Here is a 16393-nt window from a genome sequence, read left to right as displayed (position 1 = left end):
TGATAAGTAAAAAGTAGGATTAAAACAAAGGGATTTTAACAAGGAAGTTAACAGTATCCAACTTCAATGAAAAATGGCATCCAGACCCCTGACTTGGAGATTCAATATACCACTCTTATTTTTCTTCAAAAAAAAGATAAGGTCATCAAAATAAATAAATAACAAAGATAGACCAACCTGATACAACCGAATGTCGGGGATGTGAGCAATCTTTTGCCAATCAGCGCCAATGTCCTTCCGACATCTTTCCTTCAACTGAGGAATTTCTTGTACTTGTAAATACTCCAAACTGGTTAGGCAACGCATCTCGTCTGGAAGAGATGTTAAATTGGGCAAATTAACGAGATAAAGCCGTTGCAGATTTGTTAGATGTTGAAGCCACTCCGGAAGATGCCGACACTTTGGAATATATTCCAGCCGTAGAGAGCGTAGGCTTGTATGATCTTGGAATATTTGGATGCCAGCTCCAGATAACTCCAGCTCCTCGCAGTTCCTTACTTCAAACTCTTCAAGGAAAGTGAGATGTTGGAACACAGGAAGCAGTGACCTCAATCCATTCCAGTTATGAATTTTTAATGTTTTCAATTGAACAAGATGTTGAAGCCAAATGGGGAGAGACACCAGCTTTGGAATATTATCAATCTCCAAATGAGAGAGATTCTTAAGGGGTTCCCATTGCATGCCCTCTAAATCAACCACCTTGCAATCTCCTATTGTTAATCTTTTGAGGCTGGTGAGATGTTGCAGGCACTCATCTAGCGTGTGAGTGTCCAACCCCTCAATGTTGTGTACATGGAAAGATTTCAGTTTGGAGAGTGGAAGAGAAGAGGTTGAAGTTGATGGGGCCTTAGCATTGATGTTCATCTTGATAGTCTGCTTTAACGGCCTTGAACTGGTATTCCTCAACTCTAGCTTATCATCCAGTGATGGATACAGTGGCATCAAAGTCAAAGGGCAATTTACAATCCATAAAGAGGAAAGACAAGGAAATGCCATGGTTGATGTTCCAATAACTGTTGTGTCGTCCTCGTTGGAATCATCATCGATTGGTTTTGTCATCCTCCACCAACTCTTCATATTCGGACAGTCCCAGAGCGAAAGATGCTTAAGTGATGGGAAGAATGATTGTGGTTCTCCTTGACTTCCTTTTAGGCTATTATCATCCATGTACTCCAGCTTAGTACAACGCTCAATCTTCAGCAGTTCAAGACAGGGCAATTGAGCAAAGGACGGAAAATATTTGAAATTATCACCGCTTATGAAAATTTTGACGAGATTTGTGAGCAAAGGAAGCCAACTTGGAAACTTGGCCTTGCCCCTCCATCCTGCAATACAGAGCTCCTTGAGATTAGGATGGGGCTGGAGGTCTTCAAGCGACTTCTCATCGTCATCATCAAAACGAAGGCTCCATTCTAAAAGCAACGATCTCAAATGTTGCTTCTCTTTCAAATTAGCAGCCTTAAACTTCTCTTTTGCATTTTTTACGAATCCCAAATTTCTTATTCTTAACTCTCCCCTTAAGTTGCTAAGCAGTCTCAATTCACTTAGATCTGCACCGCCATGGGACCCATCTTCATCCACTACAAACATGCTTAACGTCTCAAGTGAAGTCAGCTTCCCTATTCCACGTGGCATATGAGTTAATTCCCAACAATCTTTACACCTAAGATGGGTAAGATTCACCAATTTTTCAATCTTCTTCGGCAATTCTTTAAGCCCAGTACACCAGTCAAGTTTCAGCGCTAGCAAATTCTGAATCTTGCAAATACTCTTTGGGAGAATCCTAACGGGATTCTCAGAAAGATCAAGGTACCTCAAATGTTTCAACTTACAAATGGAGGGTGAAATCTTATGAATACCTATAGAATTCAATTTCAATACACGCAAGCATCTGCAATTTGCAATTATCAAATCCCAAGTTTCATAGCTGAAATCTTGACTTAATCCGTATTGAAAATGTAACAAGGTTCGCAACTTCTTTCCCTTAAACAAAGGAATTAACGAAGGATTAATTGATATGTGGCGACATTTTTCACCAACATCACTTGCAATTTTATTTGAATCTACAATACTACTCTCCATCCCTGCTACTGATTCAGCTAGATCATGCATTAAATCATGCATTTTACATGTCATATTCCCAATTCCATATTCTTCTACCTCTTGAAAGAAACTTCTTTCAACTAAATCTTTAAAATACCCAAACCCGATCTCCTCCAGAGATTGACTTTGATTCAATTGCTTTATGAAACCCTGTGCAATCCAAAATTGAACAAGCGCTTGTACTTGAATTGTGTAATCTGTTGGATACAATCGGCAATAAGCAAAGCAATGCTTCAAATGAGACGGGAGATGATCATAACTCAATTTCAGTATAGGTAGAATTTCTCCTTCAATTTGTGAAATTTTAGCAAGTTCATTTTCTTTGAAAGAATGCCACTCATTTGCAGTTTTCTTCAAAGATAATGTACCAGCTATCGTCCTTATGGCTAAGGGAACCCCACCACACCTTTCCGAAATCTGTCTCCCCACTTCCACAAAGGCTGAATTTGTTGAGTCTGCATATCCTTGCTCAAATGCTATCTTTTTGAACAAAGACCAAGCATCATCACCAGACAAGCCTTTCAATTTCAAAACATGGGATTGACATTTATTAGTTATCTCCGCTACCCTTAGAGATCGAGTAGTTACTATTATCCTACTCCCTTTAGCCCCACCCATCAATAACTTCTTTAGCCTAGACCACCTTTCTGGGTCATCATTCCAAATGTCATCCAAAACAAGCAAATATTTTTTCCCATCAATTTTATCTCGAAGTTGTTTTTGCAATTGATCCATTTCAAGATTTTGATCAGGTGCTTGATGAGTCACAGATTTGATAATGTTTGCAACAATAACTTTCACATCAAATTCATCTGAAACACACGCAAACATCGTTAAGTCAAAATGATTTTTGACCATTTCATGGTTATAGACAAGTTGGGCCAAAGCAGTCTTCCCTAACCCTCCAAACCCCACAATTGGAATGATATAAACATTCTCTTCACTTTGAAACTCCAACACGAGTTTTAGAAGAGCTGCTTTATCATCATCCCTCCCTATTATGTCATCTTCACGCTCAAAAGAGTGCGTTTGCTGCCTCCTTTTAGTCATGAAAGAGGTTTCCGCGGGGCGATCACGTGGAATGAAGCCAAAAGTGTTGGCCCCACTTTCAATTGAAGCTAATCTCGCCTTAATGGCCTTCATTTTCCGACCCATTTTGAGACCATAAGCAAATTGGTTTGAGGTTGAGAAGAAAAGGCGTACCTCTTTCGTCAGCTTGTTCCCACCCGACAGATTTTTCCGCAAAGCTTCAGTAGAGAAATCATCGAGCAAGTCGTCGGCATCATAAAGTACATGTTTCAGCTCTTCAAGCCAAACTTTGACGAGATTGTCGGTCACCGATTTCTCTTCAGCATCAAGAAGCAAAGCTTTGATTTGACAGACAGTGCGTCTGAGGTCGTGGATGTCATGTTTGAGATTCCACCACAGCCCAACTTGAGAGAGAGCACGAGAGCTCAACTTAATAATGAGCTCTGCGGCAATGTCGGAAGCAATTGCTTCGGCCATTGTTGGTTCGAACTGAAATCAAGGCAAAAAGTGTTTGATTCGTGAGAGAGGAGGACTAAAATGAGAACAATCCCAGCAAGATGAAACACAGATGTGGATCCATCCACCCAGCAAGTAGTATAATTAAATAAAAAGTAATGTTGATTGGTGGGAAATGGTCCCTCCATGTTTACTGTTTGACACAAATTTCTGAATGGAGACAAAGTTGAGATGATGACACTAGGGGTGCTCTGCACAACGTACAAATAATTGAAATTAATGAAAAAGCTATGAAAGAAAAGAGAAAAAGGAGACAAATCCCATGGAATCCAAGGTGTTTTGATTGACGCCCATGCATTCTAGTCTTTCTAAGGATGGGTTTGGATGGGCGATTGGGTCTGAATACTTGATGCTAACTTAAATTTAACTTACTTTTGGTGTCACGCTGTGAGATCGCTACAAGATTCTAATCTCACCACCACCTCTGTTTTTACACTATCCGCACATAAACGCACCGCCAATCCAAACTCATCCTAAACCTTCTTCCCACTTACTTTTGTGTAATTGAGTGAGTCTCAATACTCGGTTCTAACTTAAATTTAATATTTTATTTTTGAGTTTAACTTCGGTTAAATATATAAAATTAAAATTAAAATTCATTGGCCACTAGAATCAAATATTATTAAATTCGAATATGATTAAATCAATAATTTAAACATAACTTATTGACTACTAAATCAAATTTAAATCTTTTTCGAATCGAATTTAATTATCTTACGAATATGATTATCATGTCCTCCTTGTGAAAACTAAAGCAGTTGACAGTGCTAGTACAATCTGCTTCAAAAATGACATTATCGACTTTAAGAAATTGAGCAAGCCGAAAACCATCGATGAGGGCATCTAATTCTGCTTTAATAGTGATTTTTTATTCTCATTTTATCGGTATATTTACATTTGAATTCAAATACATATTCTATAATTAACATTAATCTCACTGTTACAATACTTAACCTCACTAAATTACTTGTTTAACATAATTATGGTGAATTTATAGAAAGAACAATCACGAAGCAAATGTAGATGCACTTATGTTTAAAATGTTATTAATGAAAATTTTATTATTTTAAAAATAAAAGTATAATAACTTTTTGGCATTCTAACTTTATAAAAGAATTATTTTAGCTCTCTATTTATTTTCCTTCTTTTTAGTCTTTCATTTTACATTTTTTGTCAAACCATCCAAAATGGGTGAAAAAGTTGACGTTAATTAACTTTGTTGACATGACATATAGGTAGATTACCACGTGTATGTCACTTTAGCAATTAATTATTTAAAAAATATTAAAAAAATATTTTCTTATAAATTTTAAAATATTTTTTAAAATTTTTTAAAATTTTAAAAAATATTTTATTGCTTATGTGGCATATACGTGGCAATCCGCGTGTATGTCACATCAGTAAAATCAATGGACGTTAATTTTTCACTCATTTTGAAGTGATTTGACAAAATTTACAAGTTTAAGAACTAAAAGAAACGAAAAATTAAATGGAGAGTTGAAATGACTTTTTCTATAAAGTTGGAGACCAAAAGAATCATTATGGCAAAAAATAGTTGCCTTTCATCTCTCTCTCTCTCTCTTTTTTGGTTATTTTTTAGTGTTAAAATTCAAGATGGTATGGAATAGTTTTTAATCTTATTATTGTTATATATATATATATATATATATATTTTTTTTCGATCTCATTAGAGTTAATCTCACTATCAATATAAAGAGAGCCTAAATATAATTTGTTCATCTTCTTTTAAACATGTTAGTGCTCCTTTGTATGATCATTTACCTCCGTAAGTAGGATTGAGTAAATAAAATAATTAAAAATCGATTCAAATCAAGGTGTTTAGACGGTTTACGAATACAAATTAAAAAATCACAATTATCCGAAACTAAATCAAATTCTATTTTTATTTAATTTATAAATAAATTTATTTTTATAATATAAAATAAATCTTTTATATTTAAAATAGTGAAAATAAATATATTTTAAAAATATTATATAAAAGTATTTTATTATTTTTATTTACTTAGAAAAATTTAAAAATATCTTTGATATAAACTTTCAAAATTTTTCAAATGATATTTAAAACTGTAAAAAAAGTTTATTTCATGAAAATAATTATAAAATTTATAATAAAACTTTGAACTAAACTAAATTATAATGGACGGATTAAAAATAGAATCGAATTAAACAAATATCACTTGATTTTATTGCACCAAACTGGACATAAAAGATTTTCTTAAAAATTTAACTTGCAATGAGATTGTTTTCTCACTATAACCTTCTAGAGGTGTTATATAAGTACATACCATATGATAATTATAAATTTAATTATTTAATTGTTATAAAATTAAATATATTACAAATTAATATTTATATAATGATATATTGAATACATGTAAATTTATTATCATAAATATATTTTTAATTATTATTTAATATAAATAATTTTATTATATTTTATTATTTTCATTTATATAAAATATAGAATTTTAAGTTTATAATAATTTCAAAAATATATAATTTTCATAATCAAATTTTATATGAATTAAATCTAAATAAGTAGATATGTAATAATCAATAAAAATTAATAAAAATATATTTATTAATAAATTTATTATTTACCATGATTGCAAATTTAGTATATATTATATTATTTAGTGTTAAATATAATCTTTCATTTTACAAATATAATTTAACATCCTTAATAATCAATTTAAGGTGAAAACACCTCTCTAGTCCCTTTCAATTTTGATATCAAGCAAATTGGTCCTTTTAAAAATTTAGAACAATTTTATCATTGTTAATTTTGAAATTGAGCAACTAAGGATAATTAATCACAACGTTAATATTTTTGTCATCTATACATAATTTTATAGGTATAATAACAACTTTAGCCCTAAAAGTTTACACATTTTGTCAATTTAGTTCTAGTTTAACAAAATCAAATTGCAACATTTACACATTATGTATGAACTGAATTTGTTATTATACTAATCAAAATTATATACGAGAGACAAAAAATATTAACATTATTGTTAATTGTCCTTAGTTCACTTTTGAAATTGATAGGGATTAAATTGCTCCATTTTTTGAGAGGGCCAATTTGCAAAATATTGAATTTAAGAGGATTGAAGAGGTGTTTTTATCCATTTTAACCTCACCTCACTACTACAATTGTTACTGAATCCAAATATATATCCAACACTGATTATTGTCACATCACTAACGTATTCAATCTCACTATTACAACAACTAATTTTACCACCAACGTTATTTTTAATTTCTCTAGAATTCATCCAATTATACATCCAAAGAAAACCATAAACTTATCTAAATAATTGTTATAAAAATTAAATATATTACAAATTAATATTTATATAATGAATACATGTAAATTTATTATCATAAATATATTATTCATTGAATATTATTATACGTGATTTTATATATTTATTTTTATTCACTGAATAATATATTTTTATTTTATGTAATTAATACAAATATAATATTATTCAAATTGTGGTACATAATTAAAATAGTGTAACAATAAAAATTCAAACATAAAAGTTTGAAAGTAAATAATAATGAAATAAAATTTTAGTGATTTTAACTACTAATTTAATAAAAATTAAAACATACTATTCTTATGTATAATTTATAATTTAATATAAAATATAATTTTAATTATTTTTAATATAAACATAGTTTTGATATTTTTAATTATTATTTAAAATATTTTATTATAATATATAAATTAATATATATAATATAAAAATCTATAAAAGAATTCCAAATTTCAATTATTATAATATAAATTTTATATCTAAAATCCTGAATTAAATTAAATTAATTCAATTGAATTGGACAAACAAATTGACGAAATCATTTGATATGATTGGTTGGATTACCAATCTAATTTTAAAACCTTGACCAGGACAACATCAATATGTGAATTTGTTTAATATTGTTTATTTAATAAGTCTAAATTTTGAGCATCTAAAATGTTAATAAAATCTTATTTCTAATTATTTTCATACATTGAATATGTCATTTCACTTTGTTAGAACTTGTTTAAAAGAACATTGTATGCTTCAATGGAAGTCACAATTTTACGGAAAAATTCCGTAAAAATTTCGTTCGAAAATTTCGACGTTTGGGCACTCAATTTAGTCAAAAGGACTAAATTGTAAAAAGTGCCAAAGTTGAGTTCTACATGTTAGAAGTGTCTAATTGTTATGAGATTATAAGTTGGGGGTCCTTATGTAGTAATTAGACCATTAGTTAATTGATGGACAAAAATAGACATAAGAAATGGGTGAAATATATTTTTTTAAGTAGGGGCATTTTAGTCATTTGGTAATAAAAAGAATAAAATGGGAAAAAGATGACAAAAATCATCATCTTCTCCATAAGTTGCTGTCAAATTTGAAGAGTCACCATAGCTAGGGTTTCTTCACTTTCTCAAGCTCATAGTAAGTGCATCCTAGCCCTGTTTTTAATGTTCTTCGCATTTTTGGAATCCTCGTAGCTCGGTTTAGCTTATTCTATCAATAATTCATGTTAGGGTTCATATTTGGAAAAATACCCATAGGTGAAATGTGTTTATTTTTCTGTTTTATGGTAGAATATGAAGCTAGAAATTATGTTAAACAACTTTTGCTAAGTGATTTTAAGCAAAAACGAGTAAATCGACATAATCGGTAAAAATATTTATTGTTCATAAGTGTATGTTAGAGTGAGAATTTGATGTTGCCATATAAGGGAAAAGTGTTCAGCATGTTGTAAAACATAAGAATAAGGTGTGAAATTTAATTTTCGAGCTTGGGGACAAAAATGTAATTATGCAAAAGTTTAGGGGCAAAATCGTAATTTTATAAAAGTTGAGTCGAAGCTTGTTTTAATAAATGTGAATATTAAACAAGCTCAATTTTCTGTTATAGATCAAGAAAGACGAGAAATCAACCTTAATCGGGGAAAAGAGAAGATTGAGGATTAAATTGCAAAATCTTTACATTTTGTATCGAGGTAAGTTGTATGTAATTAATATTGTTATAATTGTTTTCGTTATATTTTGTGACAATATACGTGAAAGGGTTGATATTATAATGTGTTTTGAATGAGTTGTAAATATATTTGGAAAGTAAGAATCTTTGTGGAAATGTCGTAATGCTAAAGATTTGAGTAAGGTATCGATGAACACGCGTGTAGTATTGTGTGAAGGCTACTACGTGTATCGATAAGTAATGTTCACATGGGTAGTACTAAGTGAAGGCTACTATGTGTACCAAGAAGCTTTGAGCACGTGTGTAGTACTGTGTGAATGCTACCACGTGTCTCGGTAAACTACGGTCACATGTGTAGTACTAAGTGAAGGCTACTATGTGTACCAAGAAGCTTTGAGCACGTGTGTAGTACTGAGTGAAGGCTACTACGTGAGCCGTAAAACTTGATCACGTGTGTAGTACTATGTGAAGGCTACTACGTGAATTGTAAAACTGATCACGTGTGTAGTACTATGTGAAGACTACTACGTGTATCGAATGATAAAAATAATATGAGTAGTACTATGTGAAAAGCTCCGAATATTATTTTATATATACCGTCATGATGATGAAATTTGAGTATGTGATCGGAATGTAATAAGTTGTGAAAATCGATTGAAGTGATGAAATTTGCGTTGTGTTATAAAATAAGTGGTTATAGTGCTATGTGAATAAGGAATGTTGGAATAGAACAGATTTGGACAGTGACAGTGATGTTAGTTTGAAAAATCACCAAAAACTATAAAAATTGAGTTAGAGGTTGAATAATATATGAGATTGAAGCTGAATGAATCTATTTTCATATGGAAGAAACAAAGCAAGCAAAGGAGTTGTATGTTTGGAGATATTTAAACTTTATTGAGACAGGGTTGGATTGATTTCGAAATCCCCTGTTTCAACTTTGGAAAATCACCAAAAATTGTAAAAAAATAATTATGGCTTGAAATTTATATTCTTGAATTCCTTAATGAGTCTATTTTTAATAGAAAGAAACAAGAACATTGTTTGAATTTTGTACAAAGAGTTAAATAAATTTTAGTGAAGAGAGGTCAGAAGTGTCAAAGAGTGAAACAGGGGAACATTTAGAGAATAAACTGTACTAATTGGCTAAAAAAAATTCTGAAAATTTTATGGTAAGAATATATGTGAGTCTAGTTTCAGAGAAAATTTACGGATCTCAATTCGGAGTTCTGTATCTCCGGATAAAAATAATTTACCGACTGTGATGCAGAAAAACAGTTTGTTGGAAGTTGACTAAATGATAGATTTATGTGTGATAGAAATGATATAATATATGATACTATCTTAGAAATTTATTTATCGATTACATACATACTTACTAAGCTGTAAGCTTACCCCTCTTTATTTTTCCTTTGTTTTATAGTGATATTAATCAACTCGGGAATTGGACGGAGTTAGAACATCATCCTCACTATCATCATCAACTTTTGGGTATTTTGCAATCAATACTTTTGAAAAATGGCATGTATAGATGACTTAATGCAATGTAGTTTAAACTTATATATATATATATATATATATATATATATATATATGTATAAAATATCGTTTGGTTTAAAATGTCGGTATCTATAATTGATGAATTATTTCCTTAAATCTTTTGTTCATATAGTTTAGGATGTTATGGATGAATTAATCATGTCAGAACATATGATTGTGTTTGGTTGAAATATCGATGTTGCTTGAGATTGTGTTTCGAAAATTTGCAGGAGGAATTGAATATTTATGAAAAGAAACTATGTCAAAATTTTTGTAAAAGAAAAAAAAAATTTGATCGCTTGATAACACTTCTCGCCTTGTTTCGACGATGAATACGGGTAAGAGGTGTTGCAATAAACTTATCTAAATAATTGTTATAAAAATTAAATATATTACAAATTAATATTTATATAATGAATACATGTAAATTTATTATCATAAATATATTATTCATTGAATATTATTATACGTGATTTTATATATTTATTTTTATTCACTGAATAATATATTTTTATTTTATGTAATTAATACAAATATAATATATTCAAATTGTGGTACATAATTAAAATAGTGTAACAATAAAAATTCAAACATAAAAGTTTGAAAGTAAATAATAATGAAATAAATTTTTAGTGATTTTAACTACTAATTTAATAAAAAATTAAAACATACTATTCTTATGTATAATTTATAATTTAATATAAAATATAATTTTAATTATTTTTAATATAAACATAGTTTTGACATTTTAATTATTAATTAAAATATTTTATCATAATATATAAATTAATATATATAATATAAAAATCTATAAAAGAATTCCAAATTTCAATCATTATATTATAAATTTTATATCTAAAAATCCTGAATTAAATTAAATTAATTCAATTGAATTGGACAAACAAACTCGACCCAAAATCATTTGATATGATTGGTTGGATTACCAATCGATTTTAAAAACCTTGACCAGGACAACATCAATATGTGAATTTGTTTAATATTATTTATTTAATAAGTCTAAATTTTGAAGCATCTAAAATGTTAATAAAATCTTATTTCTAATTATTTTCATACATTGAATATGTCATTTCACTTTGTTAGAACTTCTTGAAAAGAATATTGTATGCTTCAATAGAAATCACAATTTATCTTTGATCATGATTGTTCGCAACTGAGCTACTTAGTAAATTAAAAATCAGACCTCGACTATGTACTGTAAGTGCATTTTCCTACAAACTTTACCCTATGATTCATTAGCCAAAGGTATTCATCCCATCCCCCAAAGTCATGAGATAGATTTGTAAGCTTTGTTTATGTTATAGTTAAGGTGGATGTGTACGCTAGTGTGTGAGTTCTAAATTATATTGTACAAAAAACAACCAAAATTAAATGTGTGTCAACATCTTATCTCCATGCAAATTTAAGCTATTGAGCTAATTTATTCTTATAAAATATTAATTTTATCCAAAATTTTCTACTTCAATACAGAAATTAATGTACAAAGAAAATAAAATTTTAAAAATATTAAAATTAGTGGAAGATAAAAGAAGACATTGGATATAGGTATAGCTGTTTTGTAACAACCTAAAAAGGGTCGTAATTGCTGCAGGGCTCCCGCATTCTCGTATCCTCAATATTTGATAATCGAATGGAGCTCAGCTAAGCATTCAACCAATCATAAGATGAAGATGTGGGATTCATTACTCAATCTAGCAATGTCTTCAATTTTGTACAACTCAATCTTCAAATTGCTTAATGGTTCTTGCGTGAAACCCTTCCATTAAATGATAGTAGATCTACATAATGTACTCAAAATTGCTTGATAATTAGTTGTGCTTGTGTTGGAACCTTATTTGAAACATCAAAAGAGAAAAATATGTTTTGTCTTGAGTGGACACATATATAAATAAAACTAAAGAACACAACTAAGATATTTACGCAGCTTGAAACTTGTCCTACGTTTGCAGCGCCTTGTTCAGAGATAAATCCACTATATATTTTCTAGTACAAAGAAATGATTTATGCCCAACTCTCAAACATTTGGTGTCACCTCACCTTTGTACAATGAAGTAAACTCTCGCCCAATTCACTTTAGCTATACAATTGAAAATCAACACTCAAAAGGTGTATAACAATGACACTCAATAATAATTCCTCGCTATGAGCGCATGTACTCCTTTAAATCCACACATCATCCACTAAACAAATCATCTATATATAAGCTCCAAAATGCACCAAGCTTTACATAAGCTCCATGTAAAGTGGAATAACAAATTTTCAAATGCAATATCACTGGACCTATGTAGAAACACTTACTGTTACTAAACGCTACTGTATATCATGTGCATAAATGGTGGCTCACAGCAAACCCATTGTCCATGCTTTTTCAGTGCGTTCAAAGTTTATACATTCTGTCAATTTAGTTTTGATTTAATAAATTTAGCCTACAATATTTACACATTTTGTCAATTTGATTCTAGTTTAACAAAATTAGATTGCAACATTTACACATTATGTATGAGCTCGATTTGTTATTATACCAATCAAAATTATATACGAGTGATAAAAAATATTAACATTGTGGTTAATTGTCCTTAGTTCACTTCCGAAATCGATAGGGATTAACTTACTTATTTTATTTTTAGGGGGGCCAATTTGCATAATAATGAATTTGAGAGGAACAAAAGGTGTGTTTTTGCCCATTTTTATCCTCACCTCACTACTACAATTGTTATTGAATCCAAACACGTATCCAACAATAATTTCAATCACATCACTATGGTATTCAAGCTCACTATTACAACAATTAATCTCACCACCGCTGTTATTTTTAATTTCACTAGAGTTGATGGAATTGTCCATCCAATGAAAGTCATAGACCTATCTAAACACAAATACAAAGATAAAAACTTATTTAGATATAAATTGAAAAATAATTTTATTATTTGACACAATTAAAATGTAATTACTTGCTTGATTGATACATTTGCTCAAAGGTAATGTAGCCCCTTCCATTTTATTATTTGCTTAATTTTTTTTGTATGTGATATTTTGATCTGTTCATAAATGGAATGTTTCATGGTGGCTAAGTTTCTTAGGGGATAAATTATGAGTAGCATTATTTGTTTGTGCAGTGAAATTGTGATGTCTATATTTTAATCTATTTCTGTATTTGATGATGTAGTGGAGTTTTAATATAATTGTAATTGATGGTTTGTTAGTTTTATGTACCATAAATGCTATAGTAAGAGAGTTTAAAGCCGAACATTTAATGTCGTGCTCTATATGAAGAAAGGTTGATGAGTGTTAGTTCTTTTGATGTTTTGCCTTTGATGGATGTTTGAAAAATGATTCAGTTGATATCCATAATGTCTACCACTATAGTTTCCCCCTTATGTAGAATATGACTGCTAGTATGTCAGGCAATATTATGTTCGTATATTATGTTCTTTTTCTTATTGTCTTCAACACGATAACAAGTGAATTACTAGTTACTTTACTTGATTTTGTCATGCCATTTTTCTCTTTGAGTTTTGGCCTTTCTGAATTAACTTTTGAATCACGTAGTGAAGCATTTCTGATGGTTCTTATGACTAACAGTAAGTTCTCTTATACAAGCTCCCCTACATATGCATTTCTTAAACTTATGCTCTTTTCTTCATTTCAGTTGGTTGTTAATCTTGATATAACCATGCACAAATACTAATACTAAGGGACCTTGTAATTTTGCCTGCCATTGGAACTACTCTGAAATATTGCTGATTTTTCTCAGCAATTAAAGAGGAAGAGCGCAGCAGACAAAAATGAAGTTTTGTCTAGCCAACATAATACAAGATGTGCTATTCAACTTGTAGTTTGATGTGTGCCAACATAAGCATCAACACACAAGTCATACGTATATACAGCCAGGAAACCAACATCTTTTGGAAGAGTCCTAATCCAAGCATCATAATTGAACATAGTCTTGGAATACTGTCTAAAAAAATGGTTGTCTCATAATCAATTGTGCATCCCTGCATTTGAATGCTGTTTCAAACACTAAAAAAACATAAATGTGTTTTTTTCTGAGTTGACACTTATTATGCAACAAGGAAAACAAAGAGCACAATTAAGATGTTTACACAGTTCAAAACTAGTCCTACATCTGCGGGGCCTTACCCAAAGATGAAAACACTATGAACTTCATAGTACAAAGAAATGATTTAAGCCTAACCTCTCTAACACTTGATGCAATCTCAACTTCAACCTCACCACCAAATATTCCGAAGCATCTTCCTTTTTTTCCTGTTTGGACCTTCAATAACAAATTTGGCTGGAACTCCAAACAGCTAAAAGAGTGCCCTGCATCAATAAATATTATGAATTTGAATACCTCCAAAAGCCAGTTACCATCTAAGATAGTAATCAGTTGGCATATATTAAGAGAAAACATAAATACATATAAAGATATGATATGTAAGTACTTAAATGAAGAAAGCAGAGCATATAGTACAACCATTTTGCAGGCTTCATAGGCCTCTCTCTCCACATCAATGATTTTTTAGAATTAAATTATTAGAAGCAATTAGATAAATTAGCACCTCTTTTTATGCATATAAAATGATTGAAGTTCACTAATGCCTTTCTCCAATGCCTTACTGCACAAATCAGCAAAAAATATTATGAAAGATGATAAGTAAAAAGTAGGATGAAAACAAAGGGATTTTAACAAGGAAATTAACAGTATCCAACTTCAATGAAAAATGGCATCAGACCCCTGACTTGGAGATTCAATATACCACTCTTATTTTTCTTCAAAAAAAGATAAGGTCATCATAATAAATAAATAACAAAGACAGACCAACCTGATACATCCGAATGTTGGGGATGTGAGCAATCTTTTGCCAATCAGCGCCAATGTCCTTCCGATATCTTTCCTCCAACTGAGGAATTTCTCGTATTTGTAAATACTCCAAACCGGTTAGGCAACGCATCTCGTCCGGAAGAGATGTTAAATTGGGCAAATTGACGAGATAAAGCTCTTGCAGATTTGTTAGATGTTGAAGCCACTCCGGTAGATGCCGACACTTTGGAATATTTAGCAGCCGTAGAGAGCGTAGACTTGTATGATCTTGGAATATTTGGATGCCAGCTCCAGATAACTCCAGCTCCTTGCAGTCCTTTACTTCAAACTCTTCAAGGAAAGTGAGATGTTGGAACACAGGAAAGAGTGACCTCAATCCATGGCATTCACGAATTTCTAATGTTTTCAATTGAACAAGATGTTGAAGAGAAATGAGGAGAGACACCAGCTTTGGAATATTATCAATCTTCAATTGAGAGAGATTCTTAAGGGGTTCCCATTGCATGCCCTCTAAATCAACCTCCTTGCAATCTCTTATTGTTAATCTTTTGAGGCTGGTGAGATGTTCAAACACAGGAAGCAGTGACCTCAATCGATTGCAGTTCTGAATTTTTAATGTTTCCAATTGAACAAGATGTTGAAGAGAAATGGGGAGAGACACCAGCTTTGGAATATTATCAATCTTCAAATGAGAGAGATTCTTAAGTGGTTCCCATTGCATGCCCTCTAAATCAACCTCCTTGCAATCTCTTATTGTTAATCTTTTGAGGCTGGTGAGATGTTGCAGGCACTCATCTAGCATGTGAGTGTCCAACCCCTCAATGTTGTGTACATGGAAAGATTTCAATTTGGAGAGTGGAAGAGAAGAGGTTGAAGTTGATGGGGCCTTAGCGTTGATGTTCATCTTGATAGTCTGCTTTAACGACCTTGAACTGGTATTCGACAACATTAGATCTTCATCGAGTGATGGATACAGTGGCATCAAAGTCAAAGGGCAATTTACAATCCATAAAGAGGAAAGACAAGGAAATGCCATGGTTGATGTTCCCATAACTGTTGTGTCGTCCTCGTTGGAATCATCATCGATTGGTTTTGTTGTCCTCCACCAACTCTTCATATTTGGGCAATTCTCGAGGTGAAGACGCTTAAGCGATGGGAAGAATGAGTTAATCTCACCACCAACATTATTTTTAATTTTACTAGAATTGATCCAATTATACATCCAAAGAAAACCATAAACTTATCTAAATACAAATAAAACTATTAAAAAAACTTATTTAGACATAAATTGAAAAATAAATTTTATTATTTCACACAGTAAAAATATAATTACTTGCTTGATTTAACCCATTCAATTTGG

At 30.9% G+C, this 16393-nt stretch overlaps 1 protein-coding gene across 43 annotated transcripts in view; it reads right to left on the bottom strand.

Annotated features, from left to right (window-relative positions):
• The window catches only part of LOC105761687 (putative disease resistance protein RGA1), an 87207-nt gene that overhangs the window by 46538 nt on the left and 24276 nt on the right, over nucleotides 1–16393 (bottom strand). For 4 of the 43 annotated variants that reach the window (XR_008191023.1, XR_008191012.1, XR_008191025.1 and 1 more), the window contains one exon: nucleotides 14485–14531. The exons of 23 other annotated variants lie outside the window; for them this stretch is intronic. Coding sequence is in view for 1 of the 20 variants with exons in the window: in XM_052623992.1 (XP_052479952.1) it covers nucleotides 700–3609 (2910 nt within the window). In the remaining 19 variants the exon portion in view is untranslated. 16 more of the 43 variants (XR_008191000.1, XR_008191002.1, XR_008191031.1 and 13 more) reach the window with 8 other exon arrangements.

Source organism: Gossypium raimondii, chromosome 11 (genome assembly GCF_025698545.1).
Source record: "Gossypium raimondii isolate GPD5lz chromosome 11, ASM2569854v1, whole genome shotgun sequence".
Classification (NCBI taxonomy): domain Eukaryota; kingdom Viridiplantae; phylum Streptophyta; class Magnoliopsida; order Malvales; family Malvaceae; genus Gossypium; species Gossypium raimondii.
This window is presented reverse-complemented; position numbering and strand designations above follow the sequence as displayed.